At 44.3% G+C, this 21839-nt stretch overlaps 1 protein-coding gene across 1 annotated transcript; it reads left to right on the forward strand.

The window, feature by feature from the left end:
* The first annotated feature begins 17838 nt into the window (after positions 1-17838).
* Positions 17839-19530, forward strand: LOC141981077 (uncharacterized). The gene is made up of 2 exons (XM_074942881.1): positions 17839-18421; positions 19010-19530. Exons 1-2 carry the CDS (start codon positions 17839-17841, stop codon positions 19528-19530), a joined length of 1104 nt encoding a protein of 367 aa, XP_074798982.1.
* The last annotated feature ends 2309 nt before the right edge of the window (positions 19531-21839 follow it).

Raw genomic sequence — 21839 nt, forward strand, 5'->3', positions numbered from 1 at the left:
GATAATTGGAGAGAGTCCAGCGAAGGACAACAAAAATGATTAGGGGTCTGGAACACATGACTTATGAGGAGAGGCTGAGGGAACTGGGATTGTTTAGTCTGCGGAAGAGAAGAATGAGGGGGGATTTGATAGCTGCTTTCAACTACCTGAGAGGTGGTTCCAAAGAGGATGGTTCTAGACTATTCTCAGTGGTAGAAGAGGACAGGACAAGGAGTAATGGTCTCAAGTTGCAGTGGGGGAGGTTTAGGTTGGATATTAGGAAAAACTTTTTCACTAGGAGGGTGGTGAAACACTGGAATGCGTTACCTAGGGAGGTGGTAGAATCTCCTTCCTTAGAAGTTTTTAAGGTCAGGCTTGACAAAGCCCTGGCTGGGATGATTTAATTGGGGATTGATCCTGCTTTGAGCAGGGGGTTGGACTAGATGACCTCCTGAGGTCCCTTCCAATCCTGATAGTCTATCATTCTATGATTCTATGATTTGTGATATGGCAGTGTTATTTGACATGTCCACAGTAGCTAGATACTTGATTGGCTAATGGGTTGTGTAGGCATAACTAAGGGCAACGTTTGGCATGCAGTATCTTTACTAATGATGGTGATGCAAAAGCAAAAAATCTAGCTTGATTTTCATATCCCAACATGAATTTGTAGTGCTGGCAGCTTGAACAACAAAACAATAACAATAGTATTTATGTGAAAACTAAGCAATCTGATCTACGATGAGACAACCACTACTTACTTACTGAGACTGTAAGTTCTCTCTCAGGGACTGTCCTTTTGGTCTGTGTTTGTACAGCACCTAACACAACAGGGTTCTGGTCCATGACAGCAGCTCCTAGTTGCTACAATATTACAAATAATAGTAATAGCAACAACAGCTATGGAATCTCATGATATCATTTTTACAGAGGCATCTTTCATAGCAGAACTGCATTTTATGACGGAAATCTCTTCCTTCCAAATTTATTGCTGGTGTAACTCCATTGACGTTAGTGCAATTGCACTTGGGATGAATTTGATCCATGAAATATGAGAGTTACTTGAGGAGCCTTCAGGTTATGTGCACCTGGCTGTTGTTATATTCTACTGTCAGTCCACTTTCCAGCAAACACTTCAAGTGGAGGGTCCAGTTTGGGCAAACTGTTTAGGTGTAGAAACTACTTTGAAATGTGGGTCTAAGACTCCCCTCTGTATGTTATACCATCAGGAAGGCTTAGAATCATAGAATCATAGAATATCAGGGTTGGAAGGGACTTCAGGAGATCATCTAGTCCAACCCCCTACTCAAAGCAGGACCAATCTCCAACTAATATCATAATACACAAAAACCCAACCACAACCAAAACCAGACCCAATTATTATACATCATACCTGCAGCAGAGAAGTCTCTCGCCTGTCTGTATGACTAGTTATTACAGTTACAGCACCCCAAAGTGGTGCCAGCCTCAGAGAGATCACAAACTAGTAACACTTGATGCCACAAAGATGACTGGGGGAGGAAGAAGAGAGAGAAATATTTTTTAAAAATCATGCAGTTATTTGGAAAAAGGCTAGTGCACAGTGTGGTGAAGCTATCTAAGGGCAGGTCTACACTATGGGGCTAAGTCGATCTAAGTTACGCACCTCCAGCTACGTGAATATTTGTGGTGTCTCTCCCGTCGACTTACCTTATGCTTCCTATTCTGCTGGAGTACTGGAGTAGACGGGAGAGCAATCAGCGATCAGGAGAGTGATCTAATGAAGACCCGCTAAATCGACCCCTGGTGGATCGATCGCCACGCATAAGTGGAGACAAGCCCTAGGTATTTATATAGTTCTCATCACCATAGTATTTGGGCAAGATAATTATCTTTACCAATCTCTTTCATATCATGCTTTAACTAGGTGTACCCCCCTTTTCTTTTTCTTATTTCATGGTTTTCAGCCAAAAACACTTATTGCTGTAATTACAGCTGCTGTTTCTACTTGCTCGGAGTTGATATAGAAACATTCCCAGACAAGGTGGCAGCATAGAGTGACTGCAGAGAAGTAGTTGCTATTTTAGCACACTAGAGGGAGTGCAGGAAGTTATTAACCATGCTCAGTAGCTGTTTTTGAAGCTAGTGTGGAAGGCATCATTAAGGACAGACATTGCTGTATGTACATCCATTATGCCCCCTCCCCCATAGTCAGAAGCTGGAAGCTTGTGGCTAATCGTTATTGAGTTCTGTCAGGGGTACAAAACTGGCCGACATTTTGAGCACCAGTCAGTTCCCGTCAGTTTCGGGAACCTTCACAGTAAATATCAGAGAGTGCTGACGAAAGGATAAATAGAGGGTTTTGAGAGAAGTTGTCATAAATATAAAGGGAAGGATAAACACCTTTAAAATCCCTCCTGGCCAGAGGAAAAACCCTTTCACCTGTAAAGGGTTAAGAAGCTAGGTTAACCTCACTGGCACCTGACGAAAATGACCAATGAGGAGACAAGACACTTTCAAAGCTGGAGGGAGGGAGAAACAAAGGTTCTATCTGCCTGTGTGTTGTTTTGCCAGGAACAGAAAAGGAATGGAGTCTTAGAACTTAGAAAGTAATCTAGCTAGATATGTGTTAGATTCTGTTTTGTTTAAATGGCTGAGAAAATAAGCTGTGCTAAATGGAATGTATATGCCTGTTTTTGTGTCTTTTTGTAACTTAAGGTTTTGCCTAGAGGGATTCTCTATGTTTTGAATCTGATTACCCTGTAAGGTATTTACCATCCTGATTTTACAGAGGTGATTCTTTTACTTTTTCTTCTATTAAAATTCTTCTTTTAAGAACCTACTTGCTTTTTCATTGTTCTTAAGATCCAAGGGTTTGGGTCTGCGTTCACCTATGCAAATTGGTGAGGATTTTTATCAAGCCTTCCCCAGGAAAGGGGGTGTAGGGTTTGGGAGGATTTTTTGGGGGGGGCGGGGAGGGGAGAAGACGTTTCCAAGCGGGCTCTTTCCCTGTTATATATTTGTTAGACGCTTGGTGGTGGCAGCAATAAAGTCCAAGGGCAAAAGGTAAAATAGTTTGTACCTTGGGGAAGTTTTAACCTAAGCTGGTAAAAATAAGCTTAGGGGGTTTTCATGCAGGTCCCCAAATCTGTACCCTAGAGTTCAGAGTGGGGAAAGAACCTTGACAGAAGTGAAGGAAGATATACATATATATTAAAATATTCTGAGTACTTGGTGAGCAAGTTATTTCAAACTATGTGCATATATGATTTATAGGCTATTAAAGCCTATAATATTCATTATATTTGCTTGAATATAGGCTAGCTTTTCTCACTTTCTCAATGCCTGTCTAGAGAATACCAGTCTTTTTTCTGGTAAATTCTTTCTTTCTCTTTCGCGCATATAGCTTTTTGTCATTCTGTATGTCCGAGGTGTTTACTCGAGACTAATTAGTGGTCCTGGGGGAGACAGAGGATAGAGAAGTGAACGTGAAGAGAGATGTCTGTCTAGAAAATGCTGCAAGAAAAGTTATCTGCCCTATGCGTTCTGTGCATCAAAAGTGACAAACTCTGTAGCTTATAATTTGAGGACATCATCAATGACTTAGCTCTCCAAAAATCACAAAAGAAAATGTTTTAAATTTCAGTGTTAAAATTAATGTGATCTGCAAACAGACATAGTGTAGGTTGTACTGCTTCCATTTAGTAAGCCAGTCTGTATAACAGTAACTGCTTTTGTATTCCTGTAGATATAAAGTTTTCATATCTACTAATTAAGAAATCATAGACAAAAATATGTTAATTTGAAACTATTTTATAATGCAAGCAGGCATATTTCAAGACATGTTTTAGTTAAATTATTATTCTATTTTTACAACTTTACCTTTGTATTTATGCCAATATAAAGCTTTCATGTTTATATATTGAATGTTCTTTTTGTGAAAATAATAAATTAATTTTTTTAATGGCATGGTTCCTCTTACACTTGACATAGCTGAGTTATTTCCTCTGGCCTGCCATAGGCGCAGACTCCACTGGCAGCCAAGCTCCCCTCGCCGCCCCCCCCCAAGCGCACCATGTCCCCACTCCTCCGCCTACCTCCCAGCGCTTCCTGCTGCCAAACAGCTATTTGGTGGCGCTTAGGACTTTCTGGGGGGGGGGAGGAGGAGGGACGTGGCGCACTCAGGGGAGGAGGCAGAGAAGAGGCGGGGTGGGATTTTTTCAGTGCTGTAACTGCACAGTTTCTGTGCACTAAGTGGCTTGGCAGTGTGTACACCTCGAGAGTTACACCACAGAAAGCTGCTTTACTGCGCAGAAACTTGCCAGTGTAGACAAGGCCTAAGCATTACAGCAGCATAGCTGCAGCACTGTAAGTGTACACAAGCCTTCAATCTGGAGTTGGATCTCAATAAAGTTTCCTGTAATTTTACAGAAGTGGGTGGGATTGAGACTGGGAAACACCATAAAGGAGGAATCACAGACTGTCGGCCAGATGTCTTTGGGAAGTGTATTACATCATTAGCCTAACAGCTGGTTATTGTCAAGTTTTTTTTCTTTCATATTTGAAGTTGTATATGTGCTCAATAGTGCTGATGCTGAAACAATTGGTGATATAGCACAACTAAATATTTTATTTTGTCAGTATAATATCCATGGAGAGCCTACATGAAAGCAGATCTCCAATTGTCAGAAGTCCCAATCCCTGTATTTATTTTGTAAGGTATTATAAATAGATAGATTTTTGGGTTTAGGCCCTGAGTTATAGTCTTCATTTTAAAGCAAAATAACAAATCTCTGTTTAGTGATGGTAGTCTAGCTAAGGTGCATTGTAACGCCTGTTCTGTAATGGTTTATCTTTGCAGTGTTATTCATAAAAAGGAATTTGAAATTGTTATTTGGGTGTGCGCGTAACTGTCTTATGATAAAGATTAACGGTGAATTCCTAAGAAGAGAAAGAAAGTGAATCCTATTATAATTTCCACTTTTGGTTTTTAGAGGATTCTTACAGAAAAAACACCTCTAGTCTCTTGCAAAGATAGGAATTCATGGTCTGTGCAAATACTTTGTCAGACAGAGGAATTCTGTAGCACAGAATTGGTGAGTAAATTGACTTATCTCTCCTCTATGTAGGTTACACAGGCATGACTCATGCGTGTTCTTTGCACCAGACATTGAAAAGTTATTTTATCCTGTCCAGGTATGATCCGGGAACTTTCACTAGTATAGGCCCTGAGCTGACACACCAAGTCCAAAGTTATAATTCCTGAACAAACTGGTTTTCAGTTAGGACTTGGACACTCAGAATTTTGTGGCAACACTGAGAGTAGCACTTCATTCCTCTTGGGTCAAAATCACAAGGCTCTACCAGAGGGCAGTGATGGTTACATGTACACACAAAATGATTCGTTCCTTACAGTCCTCTGCACTTCTATACTGCCTCGTTCACCCAACGGTCTCACAGCATTTTCCCACACAGACACCCCCGCCCCCTGCGAGAGAAATAGGTGTGTCTACATCTCTTTAAAGAGCAATTGAAGCTACAGAAGTTTTAGAGACAGAATGTTGTCCAAGGTATTAAAGTGGAAACCAAATTTTGTTCATCTTACTCAAGTGAAGAGTCCCATATACTTTAACCGGGCTACTCACGAAAATAAGGCACGTAGAATCTGATGAAGTCAGTGGCAGTCAGGAATAAGACTCAGGATTTCCTCATTTTCAGTGCCTGACTCTAACTAACTTTTCATGCAGGGAAGTACTCAAGTACTAGGGAGTGGCAGATCCATCAGGGAAGGGTACATTGATTGGATGAATGAATGAATGAATGAAGCAAAACTTAGCATATATTTGCAAAAACTTTAACTTCCAGTGAACAAAATTCATTGGAAAAGAAATAATATAAGTATAAGAAGCCAAAGCAGGACCTCTAGTACGTTAGGAAGAATTTACTCTAATGGACTGAATGTCACAGTGATGGATAGGTATCTTATCCCCTACCCCTAGGGCAAGGCATTCCATTACTAATGGTCTGAATTTCTACTGGCAGATGATGAATCCCATTCTGGATCCAACACCTCCTACTATAAAAACCAACTGAACAGTGTTTCAGAACAGCTGGTACCTTACCAAATGCCTATGCTATTGTGCTTAAATTTAGGGCACCAGCCACACTTCCTGCATCCATCTGTCCGCCTCAGTAATTGCTCCTGTTTCCTGAACAGGAAGGAGATGTCTCCATCCATTATCTTATTTAGGACTCAATTCACATACCCCTGTGACAGTGGAGTGCCAGAAAGAGAAAAATGCAGTTGCTCTGGACTCTTCTGCTTTCTATCATTTCATCTGGTGCTCGGAGAACAAGGTGATCGATGCCTTGTAAATTCCACAGATTAGATAGGTGGCTGTCAGGATCTGTTTCCATATTAAGAAATATTTTTAAGCTTCCACTGTCAATTGTTCCTCTTCTGTTAAGCTGGGTTAAATCCATGAACGACAATGGGGTTGAACCATTCTGAGAGCAGAATTTTAAACCTCTTCCATGCCAAGTGCCCTTCTTCATATCCATCATCTATGAATCTATTAAAACCCACTACCTAAACAAATTGATCTACAGACCATTCCTCCTTCTCCTCTTGTATTTGCATCATAACTCCGTACATTATGGATCACATTCACCAGCATGTTCTGGCTGCTTTGTGCTGCTCTGGTGATGCAAAGCGCCGTCAACTTCATTTCACTGGTCATTTGCACCAAGGTTCGCGGCTACAACACTGGAGCAGTGCAAAGCAGCCAGTGTAGTGATGAACCTGGCCACATATTTGTACAACTGAGAATCCCTTCAAGCTGAGGCCAGGTTTTCTAAATGATTTTATTAAGTGTGATATACACATGCAGTGCTTCATACATCACATCTGCATATCAGTAGTAGAGCAGTATTATGATCCTGCTCTGTACAACCAAGCACTCAGCGTAAAAACCAGTCTGCGCTTATATTTGGCTGCTGTTATGTTTGATGTTCAACTTCTATTGCTGGATTAGAGCTGTCATTGCTACAGTGATGGTCAAAGACTGGCAGGATGCCTAGGAAGAGCCATCCCCAGGGCAGCCTAACCCAAACACCATTAGTGAGCAAGCAGCATGAGATACTGGCACAAGCTGTTGAATATGCTATCTTGAGGTCTCCAAGATGCAGCTTTTAACAATTGCTAACAACAAGCTATGGGAAAAAGGGATTCTGTATTGTAGCTACAGGAGGTGCAGAAAGTGTTCTGAAACAGTGCACTGGTAAAAGGCCAAATACCAAAAGATGGTCAGCAAAAGCACTATTCATCCCTCTGAAAATAAGGGTGTGTGAAATCTTTGATTCTTAAAAAATATTCCAATTTCCTTTTGCTTTAATGAAAGGGCAGCTCTTCCTCCCCAACCTTTTGGCTCAAGGGATATTTTTTTAAATTTGGACACAAAATGTGCCACCTGGATATCTGTCAACATGTCAAGGCAGCTTTTTTTTTTTTAAATGTACCTTTATTGTCTCACCGTGGGAGGAACATGATACTTCTCTGCTTCCTTCTTGGTGGAGTCTCTCCCATGTGCTCAGGAGAGTGAGCAAATGCTTTTCTCCATTTCCCTCAGCAAGGAAGGAGGCTGCACCTTGTGTGAGCTCTCTGAGCCAGTCAGAAAAAAATGGACTGAGCATGGTTCACAGCCGTGCTTCTCAAGCTATCGGATGTGGGGGACCGGCAATTTTTTTTTCCCAATGTGCGCGCAGACCGGCAGCCGATGGCTCGTGGACCGGCACCGGTCTGCGGACCACCACTTTGAGTAGCACTGGTTTACGCATTTAGTGTTGTCAGGGAACCAATTTTGGAGGGCCAAGATTTTCAAAAGAGACTGATTTGAGACACCGCAATATATGGATGCTCAACTTGAGATACTGCTTTTCAGAAAGTGCTGAGCACCCACCTTTAGGGTCCATCTATACTGCGTTTAAAAACCCCTGGCAGCGACTGTCAAAGCCCAAGCCTACAGACGGACTTGCTCGTGCTATGTTGCTGCGCAGACGTAGTGGCTTGGGCTCTGAAACCCAGGGAGCGGGGAAGGCCTCAGAGGCTGCACTCCGGAGCATGCCCAAGCATCTACACTGCTATTTTTAGCGCTGTAGCGCAAGCCCCACTAGCCTGAGTCTGTAGACCCAGGATCCGAGACTCTCTGCCGTGGCTTTTAAAATGCAGTGTAGACCAGGGCGATGGAACAAGTTTTGTAGTGGGGGTGCTGAAGTCAGACACCATGTATTTGGGTTGTTTTTTTCTACTTCGAGCAGGGGGTGCAGCAGCACCTCCAGCACCCCTAGTTCCAGCACGTATGAGTGTAGATGTACTGCTAGAGGGGTTTCGTGTTGGGCATCCAAAAATGGAGGTGCCCCATGGTCACTTGTGGAAAACTTGGCTTAATTAATCTTCACATTTTTATTAGCAGATCACTTTACAAAGGGAGTGGCCCCCTGAAAATCTGTTGGGTTGTGTTTCTGTCTGTGTGATTCCTGAACTCTTCCAGGCACCTATTCTATTCAAGTCTGTATTCAGCAAAGTACTGCAGCATCTGTTGGACTTTAAACATGTGCATACTTCCATGGAACTAGTCGTGCTTACAGTTAAAAAGATGCTTATGTTGTTTTGCTGAATTGGGGCTTTCATCTCCCCAGCTGGTACAGCCTGAAAATGTATTTTGTCCTCAGCATTTGGTGGGCTAGGTCGGTGTATGTCTCTGACTATGTAACCTATACAGTTAATGAGGCAGATATGGAAAGACGTCCTCAGTATGTGTAGTGGGTCAGAATTAAGGTTGCTAACAAAATGTGTAAGGGTGAGTGTTCACATATCACTATTGTGTACAGTAGTGTATGAACTGTAAGGCCAATAGAATATTTATGTAAGTAACTTTAATTGGTCATTTCCATTCCTTCTAAGGCTTAGGTTTCTTAATTGTAATGATCTTATTATGATTTTGTATAAGGGTTGTACAAAATCATGTAACTGTAACTGAAAACTTTGTAACTTGGAAATGTCTTTGTTTTTATTGTATTAAAGAAATATAAGTGGTATGTCTTATAGGTTGCTTTTACCTGTGCTAGGGGCCAAATTGGCCCCATTCTGCTGTGGTCCTGGGACAAGTGGAGCTCAGAAGATCTGAGATCCAGTCTATTGGGTGTAATCTGCTGCATACACTAAGGAGATGATATCAGTCACAGAAGTTAGAGAGGGAAAAGGCCAGATAAGTGGTTGTCCAGCTCTCTCCCCTGCATTCATGGTTCGAGACAGCAAGACTGATAAGTGGTGCTGGAGCATTTTTAATAGTGGCGGTGCTGAAAGCAGTTTTTACTTTTTACCTCATGCCCCCCCTTACCCTTGTCCACGCCCCTGCAAACCCTCAGAGCTGGGGCTGGGAGCAGGGCCGTGCCTCCAGGACGGGGGGAACTGAACAGGGGGCCAAAGCTGGGGCAACAGCTGGGGGCGGGCACAGGGTCAGTGGGGACCTGGGTACGGGGCCAGCAGCCAGGACTCTGTGTGCGGGGCCGGTGGCCAGGACTCCGGGAGCAGAACCCCAGCTGTGGGGCTGGGAGTGGGGCCCCGGGAGTGGAGCCTGCAGCACCCCCCGCATCCCTTGTTCCTATGTTCTCTTGTACACCTATGAGACTGATACATTATGTGATGGTGATTTGATCCACATTCACTTCTTTGCAAAGCTTCATGAACTTATATTACAGGAGTTTCATTTACAAAAACCAAACCCAGCGGTGTGCTGTTCCTGCTTGAAATGCTAGGAGTAGAAGTGACGTTTTGCATGATTCAGTGGGAAAAGGAGTGGGAAGCTTCTAGGGCCATGAAATTACCCCAGAGAGAACAGCAAATACGTTCACATGAATTTTTTTTTTAAATGTCACCCAGCTCATCTTGAAAGCGATGTGCCAATATCAAACAACAGCCATGGCCCTGGAAGTGGAACAGAAACAATCAGATCAACCGCATCTGCTTCTAAAGAATTAGAAGTTTGATAAAATGTTCTAAGCCTTTCTAGTGCTATGGTAGATACAAGGGAAGCGACTGGAGCAGCTGTGTTGTAACAGGCTTTACTGAGAGAGCTTGGAGACTATTTGACTTTTTCTAAGCAGGGGTTTGGCAGCTGCTGAATAGATCAGAGAGTACAGACATGAGGAAAGAGACCAGAGCTGCATCCAAAACACAAGGACTGACAGAGGCTCTTGAGGTTGAATTTCTGTTTTATGTCAGCAGTGCATCCAGATGCAGGCAGCTGCCATCCCCACTGAACTTGTCATTAACATGGATTAACATCAAATATTTACAACCTATCCTGAAAAATGATCCCTCACTCTCACAGATCTTGGGAGACAGACCAGTCCTAGCTTACAGACAGCCCCCCAACCTGAAGCAAATACTCTCCAGCAACCACACACCACACAACAAAAACACTAACCCGGGAATCTATCCTTGCAACAAAGCCCGATGCCAACTCTGTCCACATATTTATTCAAGTGACACCATCATAGGGCCTAATCACATCAGCCACACTATCAGAGGCTCGTTCACCTGCACATCTACCAATGTGATATATGCCATCATGTGCCAGCAATGCCCCTCTGCCATGTACATTGGCCAAATCGGACAGTCTCTACGCAAAAAAATAAATGGACACAAATCTGACACCAGGAATCATAACATTCAAAAACCAGTAGGAGAACACTTCAACCTCTCTGGCTACTCAGTAAAAGATTTAAGGGTGGCAATTTTGCAACAGAAAAGCTTCAAAAACAGACTCCAAGGAGAAACTGCTGAGCTTGAATTAATATGCAAACTAGATACCATTATCTTGGGTTTGAATAGAGACTGGGAGTGGCTGGGTCATTACACATATTGAATCTATTTCCCTATGTTAAGTATCCTCACACCTTCTTGTCAACTGTCTAAATGGGCCATCTTGATTATCACTACAAAAGTTTTTTTTCTCCTGCTGATAATAGCTCATCTTAAGTAATTAGCCTCTCACAGTTTGTATGGCAACTTCCAACTTATCTGTATGTATATACATATCTTCTTACTATATGTTCCATTCTGTGCATCCGATGAAGTGGGCTCTAGCCCACAAAAACTTATGCTCTAATAAATTTGTTAGTCTCGAAGGTGCCACAAGTACGCCTGTTCTTTTTGTGGATACAGACTAACACGGCTGCTAGTCTGAAACCTAAAATTAATATGGATGAGGCTAACGTGGAGAATGGGGCCAGATTCTGTCCTCATTTACACCAGTGTAAATCCAGAGTAACTCCATTGACCTCAGCAATGGCCTAGCAGTGAATGAACTCTTCTAGGCACCTAACCTGTTTATAATCCCCTCAGTGGAGCCACTCTGAATTTACACCGGTATAAATGACATCAGGATATGGCCTGTGTTGTTAGATGGTCAAGACAGAATGTGGCTGAAAGCTGATTTTAGATAGGAGAAGACTGAAAGGAAGTTTGGGATCTGAGATATGAGAGATCTCCTCTCACACTGTATATTGGCATAGCAGGTCAAGAGGAGCTAGAAGGGGTTTAACTCTTTTTGCTCCCTTATGTTGTATAAAGAAGGTTTGGGTGGTTTGACTTGTTTGTTTTTGAGTGGGATTTTTATTCCACGTTTTTTAAAAAAACGCCCTTTGAAATATCTGGAATAGCAATTCTGTTCTTCCCAGTTTTGCTGGAGGGCCTCTCAGAGGTTTCAGGAGATAAGTATTGCAAGCTAAAGAGATGGGATCGTTAGCAAAGCTTTCTCCAAAGTGTTCATTAGGGAATGGAGTTAAATAGGCTGTAACAATAACAAATGAAAAACCCAAGTTTTAAACAGGCTAAAAATCTTTTCCCCTCTCACTTGCTCAGCCATCAGGGTTTTGTGAGGTGTTTTTGTCTTTTGTGTTGTCAAAATTTCACAAATTCTCCAGTCTCTTCCAAGGTACACAACAGTTGAATTTCTAATACTAAAACAAGCTATTTTTTTCTTAGGCAAAGCCCTTTTAGGCTTTATTATTGATCACAAGGAAACAAAAAATGGCCCAAGCCTAATACATATATTATATAAATATATATATAATGTCCAGGTCATCTTTAAGATCAGCTGAGAATCTTTTATTGTCTGAACCTAAATTTGATACCTCAAGCTAAATTCATCCTTGGCATAAGCAGGCACAATGCCACTGATGTTAATTTAACCCTTCATGTGCTGTGGTGGTGAGCAAAACAAGGAAATACATCTCTATTATTGGATTACAGTAGTTGAGAGAGTTTGACTCCTGTATCAAGGCAAGATAGCCATGTCTGAGGAACTAAGTGTATGTCTGCACTGCAGCTGGGAGCGTGCCTCCCAGCCTGGGTAGACAGACTTGTGCTAGATATACTTCATGTGGCCCTGTAATGCAAGCAGCCTACATTTTGGACCCTCCTGTTTGGAAGTTGGGACCCCAGTGAACTGTAGCTAAATCATTGATCGCAGTCAGAACCCTAAATACTTTGTCTGCTCCAAGTGGACATGCACACAAATCAGTCCATCTTTAGCAAAAGCTGTCAGGGACCAACAAATTAGATGCCGTCCAGGTATTCTCAAGAGAGTGTGGCAGTATGAGGCTTTTCATCAGAGGCACCAAATTGAGCACAGCTTCAAACCACTTCAGAAAAAAAAAAAAAAGAACAAACATTAGCCCTCTTACACTGGCTGGTTTTCTGAAGGTTGAACATGGTATCCATCCACTGTAGCTCAAGGAGAGGAAGGATCACATAACACTAGGCCTAAGTGGAAACTGCCAGTTTTTGCAGGCTTTCTTATTATATTTTTAAACCAGGGAACACTTCTACATTCCTGCTGGAGCTATAAAGATCCCCCCGTTTCCCCTGCTTTATGCCCCTTTATACATGTCTAGTTCTCTCAAACTTTTTCATAGTGTGGAATGCATCTTACAGAGATTGTTTCATGAGCACCTCTCCTCTCATTAACTATTTCATAACATCCCAGTGGCAAATACAGCAATTGTATACATGGAAAAATATCAGGCAGGTATTTAATGTATTTTTAACAGCTTTTAATGCAAGTCAGCAGTGGGATGTGAGGAAGAGAGCCAGCATCAGGAGACTAGGCATCTCTCTGTGTACAACCAACAAGTGCTCCATGGACCTCAGTTTGGGAGCCACTGCTCTATGCCAGCTGCATGCAGACCTCATTGAAGCTTGTCAGCAAATCATCTGGAGAAGGGCCGAGGTGCCTTTCTTCAGGGACCAAGTAAGTGGCAGCTGCTGCTACTTCACCCCCTGCCCACACACTTTAAAGATCTATTTCATTTCATAGAAAACTATGTCTTTTCTATAGGCTTTCTCCCCTTTTTTGGACCATTCTATAAAGTTGAATATTCCTGGTACAGAATTCTATGGGAAGGTTTAAAAAAATATTATAGAAAGGATCTCATTCTCTAGTCAACTCTATAGGTTTTTAAGAACAATTTGTATAAAACCCTATTGGTTTAATAGTTGTTAAAGTCTATGGACTTTTCTCTCTGGGTTTTAATGTTTTTTTAGTGTACATGATTGTACTTAGAAAATATGTTGGTTTAATAATTCTGGCAAATCAGTTCCTTCCTGTATGCACAGAACGGGGGAGGGTTTGGACAGCTAAAATCTTTCAGTTATTTTTTCAGTGTTTCTCAAGCTGGGGGTCCCGACCCAAGATGGGGTTACAAGACTATTGTAGTGGGGTTGCGAGAGTGGCTGCTGGCCGGGTGCTCAGCTCCAAAGGCAGTGCTGCTGCCAGCAGCAGCACAGAAGTAAGGGTGGCATGGTATTTGGGGGGGGGGCGTGTCATCACTTTTGGGAGAGGGGTCATCACAGCCTGAAATATTTTCAAAGAGGGTTCCAGCAAAAAAAGTTTGAGAACCCCTATGCTAGACTGAAAGTTGTTACAATCTCATGGCTGGGCAGTGGCATGTTGAGAAATATTTGGTGGTTTCAGTTCTGTTTCCAATGGACAGGGGCCAATATTGCTTGGCATTAGCTGTGCACCTGTGGGCAGTACTAGCAGAAAGGCTAAAGACTGAATAGCATGGAGAGTGACCTACCTCCTCACCTGTAGATGTCGTGTTGTGTCCCCAGGTCTGGTGTGGTGGGTCTGGGGAAGCTTATGCTGTAATTCTTTGTGTTCTGTCTATTTTGTGAATAAAAAGAGGGCTTCATGGTCCAGAAATGTTGAGCTGGGGCCATTCACAAGCTCCACATTTACACAAAAATGTAGCTTTTCAGATGTTAGTAAAGAACAGGAGCAGCATGGACAGCAGCAGTGCGAGGGTCCTTGCTGTACTCCACCTCCAGGGAGTTTCAACTCTCATCTGGACGGACCTGAAAGGATCATTTAATTTCTATATTGATTCAGCACTTGGCTTCTCTGCTGAGAGGCTAGTAACGATTCCACCTGGAACAGTCGATTTGTGATATGGACTTCTGACTGTGAGCAACTGGATGGAGACCACCAACTCTTGCAACAGAGCTTGGCAAAGATAATTAAGGGTTGGTTTACACTAGATATAGTTAAGCTGACCCAAATCCCTAGTGTAGACAAGGCTAGGTTGATGAAAGAATTCTTCTGTATACCTAGCTACCGCCTCTCATGGAGGTGGATTACCTATGCCAACCGGAGAACCCCTCCCAAAACTGTAGTGTCTACCCTGAAGCGCTGTGACTGTAACATTTTAAGTCTAGACACTGATAAATGTTCTAAATTGGGAGGTGGCTGTTTTCAGACTGTAATAGCACTATTCTTGCCCCTATAGTTGTGACCAGTTTACAAGCTCATAAAATAATCCCACGGGACATCAAGGTCTGGTCTTCATTAAGGGTCTAATCCATGGTTTCATGGTTTGTATGTATAAGAACATCTTCTCTATTTTCCACAGTATGCATCCGATGAAGTGAGCTGTAGCTCACGAAACCTTATGCTCAAATAAATTGGTTAGTCTCTAAGGTGCCACAAGTACTCCTTTTCTTTTTGTGAATACAGACTAACACGGCTGTTACTCTGAAACCTAAAGACTATAGAATCCAAAGGAGAAGACAGTTCAAGGAGCACTGATGAAGAACAGACACATGGCTCAGCTGGCTGCAAGAAATAATCACAAACTTTCGGGAAGCCATTATCAGTGCAGTGCTCCAGTCCAAAACATAGGCTAATTTCATTGTTAAGTCCTCTTCTAGGAAATAAACTATTTCATTCAAGAAGTTATTACATTAAACAGAGATGATTAAGAGCCAGATGTTGTTACCCTTATTCATGTTGAATATAACCTTAGTCTGTGAACACTCAGTTCTTAAAGGACATGGACTTTCAAGAAGTAAACTTTTAATTTACACAGTTGCGAGTATTTTTAGCAGAGCCTTAGTCTTATTTCTGAATTTTTTGGCTCTTGCCACAAGGAGTTACAACTTCTCTGAATTTAATATGGAATAATCCAGAGTTGCCCCAGAGTATGATCTTATTTGCTACGTAGGATCAGGCCTGGTGAGAAACTCGAAGGAGCTACAGGAATTGGTCAAGGGCGATACAGTAGGTGGCATACTTTTCCATATCTGTACTGAGCAATGCTCAGCCTTGTGCTGGGCAACACTCGTCAAATAGTAAAAAAATTCAAATGCATTCACAAATATTTTTGTGAATACAAGCAAAGAGTTTGGTTTGCTCTGACGACTGGGCTCATAGGTATTTGCAAGACTTCGGATGATGACCAGACTTCTGGGAGAACAGTCACACGTCCTGACTTTTCCCTGAATTTTAGTCCAGTTGGGTATTCGGTGCTTTAATTATTGACTGTTCATTGCTCTTCTGTTTTAAACATTTGAGCCATGTATTTCGGGAGCAGAAGCAATGCCATGTGACGAAGGGCATGTCTAGCACTTCAGACAATGGGGGTGTAAATAGCAGTGCAGACCAGAGTGCTGCTCTGTAACTGCCCGCATGTGGACGATGCGGGTGCGAACCAAAGGGTTCTCAGCTGAGTTCACATAAGGGCGACTCTGATGTGAACTAGGAACCTTTTGGCTTGCAGCCGCAGCATCCACACAGGGGAGTTACAGTGCAGCACTTTGGAATGCACTGTTATTCACCACCCCACCCCAGCCTCTGAACTGAGGGACAGCATAGATATATACTAAGGCTATGTCTTCATTGCAAACACAGGTGTGGGGGTCAGCTGGCTAATCTGGGAGCGAGAGCTATCTCATTGTACAAGCCTGGTGGAGAGAAAACACTAGTTTTTAATCTTGATGTAACTAGTCAAAGTAAACCCCAGGTAGTGGGGAATAGAGTTGACTGCCTCGAGCTTTCTTTTTCTGCAGTGAAGACAGAGCCTTAGATGCCAAACACACAGCATGATTAATGAAGAGCAAACAGTGTAAGCAAATGATTTGCAAACAACCCATAGGCTGAGAATTACTCATTGAAAACAGGTTTCAGAGTAACAGCCGTGTTAGTCTGTATCTGCAAAAAGAAAAGGAGTACTTGTGGCACCTTAGAGACTAACAAATTTATTAGAGCATAAGCTTTCGTGAGCTACAGCTCACTTCATCGGACGCATACACTGGAAAATACAGTAGGAAGATATATATATACACAGAGAACATGAAAAAATGGGTGTTGCCATACACACTATAATGAGAGTGATCAATTAAGGTGGGCTATTATCAGCCGGAGAAAAAAATCTTTGTAGTGATAATCAGGGTGGCCCATTTCCAACAGTTGACAAGAAGGTGAGAGTGACAGTAGGGGGAAAAATAAGCATGGGGAAATAGTTTTACTTTGTGTAATGACCCATCCACTCCCAGTCTCTATTCAAGCCTAAGTTAATTGTATCCAGTTTGCAAATTAATTCCAATTCAGCAGTCTCTCGTTGGAGTCTGTTTTTGAAGTCTTTTTGTTGAAGAATTGCCACTTTTAGGTCTGTAATCAAGTGATCAAAGAGATTGAAGTCTTCTCCGACTGGTTTTTGAATGTTATAATTCTTGACATCTGATTTGTGTCCATTTATTCTTTTACGTAGAGACTGTCCAGTTTGGCCAATGTACATGGCAGAGGGGCATTGCTGGCACATGATGGCATATATCACATTGGTAGATGTGCAGGTGAACGAGCCTCTGATAGTGTGGCTGATGCAATTAGGCCTTATGATGGTGTCCCCTGAATAGATATGTGGACACAGTTGGCAACTCGCTTTGTTGCAAGGATAGGTTCCTGGGTTAGTGGTTCTGTTGTGTGGTGTGTGGTTGCTGGTGAGTATTTGCTTCAGGTTGCGGGGCTGTCTGTAAGCAAGGACTGGCCTGTCTCCCAAGATCTGTGAGAGTGATGGGTCGTCCTTCAGGACAGGTTGTAGATCTTTGATGACAAGAGGCTGCTAGGCAGCTCTCCAACACCACTTCCCCTCCGCCCCCCCCCCCCCCAACTGCTGTTCCTCAGCCCTGGTCTACACTAGGACTTTAGGTCGAATTTAGCAGCATTAAATCGATGTAAACCTGCACCCGTCCACACGATGAAGCCCTTTATTTCGACTTAAAGGGCTCTTAAAATCGATTTCCTTACTCCACCCCTGACAAGCGGATTAGCGCTTAAATCGGCCTTGCCGGGTCGAATTTGGGGTACTGTGGACACAATTTGACGGTATTGGCCTCCGGGAGCTATCCCAGAGTGCTCCATTTTGACCGCTCTGGACAGCACTCTCAACTCAGATGCACTGGCCAGGTAGACAGGAAAAGAACCGCGAACTTTTGAATCTCATTTCCTGTTTGGCCAGCGTGGCAAGCTGCAGGTGACCATGCAGAGCTCATCAGCAGAGGTGACCATGATGGAGTCTCAGAATCGCAAAAGAGCTCCAGCATGGACCGAACGGGAGGTACGGGATCTGATCGCTGTATGGGGAGAGGAATCCGTGCTATCAGAACTCCGTTCCAGTTTTCGAAATGCCAAAACCTTTGTCAAAATCTCCCAGGGCATGAAGGACAGAGGCCATAACAGGGACCCGAAGCAGTGCCGCGTGAAACTGAAGGAGCTGAGGCAAGCCTACCAGAAAACCAGAGAGGCGAACGGCCGCTCCGGGTCAGAGCCCCAAACATGCCGCTTCTATGATGAGCTGCATGCCATTTTAGGGGGTTCAGCCACCACTACCCCAGCCGTGTTGTTTGACTCCTTCAATGGAGATGGAGGCAATACGGAAGCAGGTTTTGGGGACGAAGAAGATGATGATGATGATGAGGTTGTAGATAGCTCACAGCAAGCAAGCGGAGAAACCGGTTTTCCCGACAGCCAGGAACTGTTTCTCACCCTGGACCTGGAGCCAGTACCCCCTGAACCCACCCAAGGCTGCCTCCTGGACCCAGCAGGCGGAGAAGGGACCTCCGGTGAGTGTACCTTTTAAAATACTATACATGGTTTAAAAGCAAGCATGTGAAAGGATTACTTTGCCCTGGCATTCGCGGCTCTCCTGGATATACTCCCAAAGCCTTTGCAAAAGGTTTCTGGGGAGGGCAGACTTATTGCGTCCGTCATGGTAGGACACTTTACCACTCCAGGCCAGTAACACGTACTCGGGAATCATTGTACAACAAAGCATTGCAGTGTATGTTTGCTGGCGTTCAAGCAACATCCGTTCTTTATCTCTCTGTGTTATCCTCAGGAGAGTGAGATATCATTCATGGTCACCTGGTTGAAATAGGGTGCTTTTCTTCAGGGGACACTCAGAGGAGCCCATTCCTGCTGGGCTGTTTGCCTGCGGCTGAACAGAAATGTTCCCCGCTGTTAGCCACAGGGAGGTGGGAGGGTTGAGGGGGTAGCAACGCGGTGGGGGGAGGCAAAATGCGACCTTGTAACGAAAGCACATGTGCTATGTACGTAATGTTAACAGCAAGGTTTACCCTGAAAGAGTGTAGCCAGTGTTTTATAAAATGTGTCTTTTTAAATACCACTGTCCCTTTTCTTTTCTCCACCAGCTGCATGTGTTTCAATGATCACAGGATCTTCTCCTTCCCAGAGGCTAGTGAAGATTAGAAAGAAAAAAAAACGCACTCGAGATGAAATGTTCTCCGAGCTCATGCTGTCCTCCCACACTGACAGAGCACAGACGAATGCATGGAGGCAAATAATGTCAGACTGCAGGAAAGCACAAAATGACCAGGAGGAGAGGTGGCGGGCTGAAGAGAGTAAGTGGCGGGCTGAAGAGAGGGCTGAAGCTCGAATGTGGCGGCAGCGTGATGAGAGGAGGCAGGATTCAATGCTGAGGCTGCTGGAGGACCAAACCAGTATGCTCCAGTGTATGGTTGAGCTGCAGCAAAGGCAGCTGGAGCACAGACGGCCACTACAGCCCCTGTGTAACCAACCGCCCTCCTCCCCAAGTTCCATAGCCTCCACACCCAGACGCCCAAGAACGCGGTGGGGGGGCCACCGGCCAACCAGCCACTCCACCACAGAGGATTGCCCCAAAAAAAGAAGGCTGTCATTCAATAAATTTTAAAGTTGTAAACTTTTAAAGTGCTGTGTGGCATTTTCCTTCCCTCCTCCACCACCCCTCCTGGGCTACCTTGGTAGTCATCCCCCTATTTGTGTGATGAATGAATAAAGAATGCATGAATGTGAAGCAACAATGACTTTATTGCCTCTGCAAGCGGTGATCAAAGGGAGGAGGGGAGGGTGGTTAGCTTACAGGGAAGTAGAGTGAACCAAGGGGCGGGGGGTTTCATCAAGGAGAAACAAACAGAACTTTCACACCGTAGCCTGGCCAGTCATGAAACTGGTTTTCAAAGCCTCTCTGATGCGTACCGCACCCTCCTGTGCTCTTCTAACCGCCCTGGTGTCTGGCTGCACGTAACCAGCAGCCAGGCGATTTGCCTCAACCTCCCACCCCGCCATAAACGTCTCCCCCTTACTCTCACAGATATTGTGGAGCACACAGCAAGCAGTAATAACAGTGGGAATATTGGTTTCGCTGAGGTCTAAGCGAGTCAGTAAACTGCGCCAGCGCGCCTTTAAACGTCCAAATGCACATTCTACCACCATTCTGCACTTGCTCAGCCTGTAGTTGAACAGCTCCTGACTGCTGTCCAGGCTGCCTGTGTACGGCTTCATGAGCCATGGCATTAAGGGGTAGGCTGGGTCCCCAAGGATACATATAGGCATTTCAACATCACCAACAGTTATTTTCTGGTCTGGGAATAAAGTCCCTTCTTGAAGCTTTTGAAACAGACCAGAGTTCCTGAAGATGCAAGCGTCATGTACCTTTCCCGGCCATCCCACGTTGATGTTGGTGAAACGTCCCTTGTGATCCACCAGAGCTTGCAGCACTATTGAAAAGTACCCCTTGCGGTTTATGTACTCGCCGGCTTGGTGCTCCGGTGCCAAGATAGGGATATGGGTTCCGTCTATGGCCCCATCACAGTTAGGGAATCCCATTGCAGCAAAGCCATCCACTATGACCTGCACATTTCCCAGGGTCACTACCCTTGATATCAGCAGATCTTTGATTGCGTGGGCTACTTGCATCACAGCAGCCCCCACAGTAGATTTGCCCACTCCAAATTGATTCCCAACTGACCGGTAGCTGTCTGGCGTTGCAAGCTTCCACAGGGCTATCGCCACTCGCTTCTCAACTGTGAGGGCTGCTCTCATCTTGGTGTTCATGCGCTTCAGGGCAGGGGAAAGCAAGTCACAAAGTTCCATGAAAGTGCCCTTACGCATGCGAAAGTTTCGCAGCCACTGGGAATCGTCCCAGACCTGCAACACTATGCGGTCCCACCAGTCTGTACTTGTTTCCCGAGCCCAGAATCGGCGTTCCACAGCATGAACCTGCCCCATTAGCACCATGATGCATGCATTGGCAGTGCCCATGCTTTCAGAGAAATCTGTGTCCATGTCCTGATCACTCACGTGACCGCGCTGACGTCGCCTCCTCGCCCGGTAGCGCTTTGCCAGGTTCTGGTGCTGCATATACTGCTGGATAATGCGTGTGGTGTTTAATGTGCTCCTAATTGCCAAAGTGAGCTGAGCGGACTCCATGCTTGCCTTGGTATGGCGTCCGCACAGAAAAAAGGCACGGAATGATTGTCTGCCATTGCTCTGACGGAGGGAGGGGCGACTGACGACACGGCTTACAGGGTTGGCTTCAGGGGGCTAAAATCCACAAAGGGGGTGGCTTTACATCAAGGAGTAGTTCAGGCAGGACTTCACGGAGGGTTCCAATAAGAAATGGTGCACCTAAGTTATTGTTCTTATCGGAACAAGGAGGTTAGCCTGGCCTCTGATTGATACATGGCTAGATTTACCTCGCTGCACCTTCTCTGTGAGTGACTGCAGTGTGACCTAGAGAAATGAGTCCCCTAGACAGGGGAGAAGGCAAATGAGTACAAAACAAATCTGGTCTGTTTCTTGTTTTGATCCACTCCATCTATCTTTTACATCTTTGGCTGGCAGCAGACGGTGCAGAAGGACTGCAAGCCATCCACATCTCATGGCTGCTCGGCAGAAGATGGTACAGTACGACTACTAGCCATCCTCATCTCTTGCCTGCCTGGCAGAAGATGGCACAGTACGATTGCTAGCCATCGTCATCTCTTGCCTGCCCGGCAGAAGATGGTACAATACGATTGCTAGCCATCGTCATCTCTTGCCTGCCCGGCAGAAGATGGTACAATACGACTGCTAGCAATCCGTATTGCCTGCCTGCTCACCATTAGACGGTTCAATACGACTGACTGCAGGACTAAAGAGAATGACCTGGTCAAGTCACCAAAAATTTAGTCCCTGCGCCCATGTCTGCCCAGGCGCTCC

The sequence above is a fragment of the Natator depressus genome, chromosome 1 (assembly GCF_965152275.1).
Source record: "Natator depressus isolate rNatDep1 chromosome 1, rNatDep2.hap1, whole genome shotgun sequence".
NCBI lineage: Eukaryota > Metazoa > Chordata > Testudines > Cheloniidae > Natator > Natator depressus.

Excerpts from the sequence above, each read along its gene's own strand:
- LOC141981077 (XM_074942881.1), top strand. The coding sequence starts at position 17,839 with ATGCAGAGCTCATCAGCAGAGGTGACCATGATGGAGTCTCAGAATCGC. Across the intron at positions 18,422-19,009 it reads AGGCGGAGAAGGGACCTCCG|CTGCATGTGTTTCAATGATC; the intron begins GTGAGTGTACCT and ends TTTCTCCACCAG.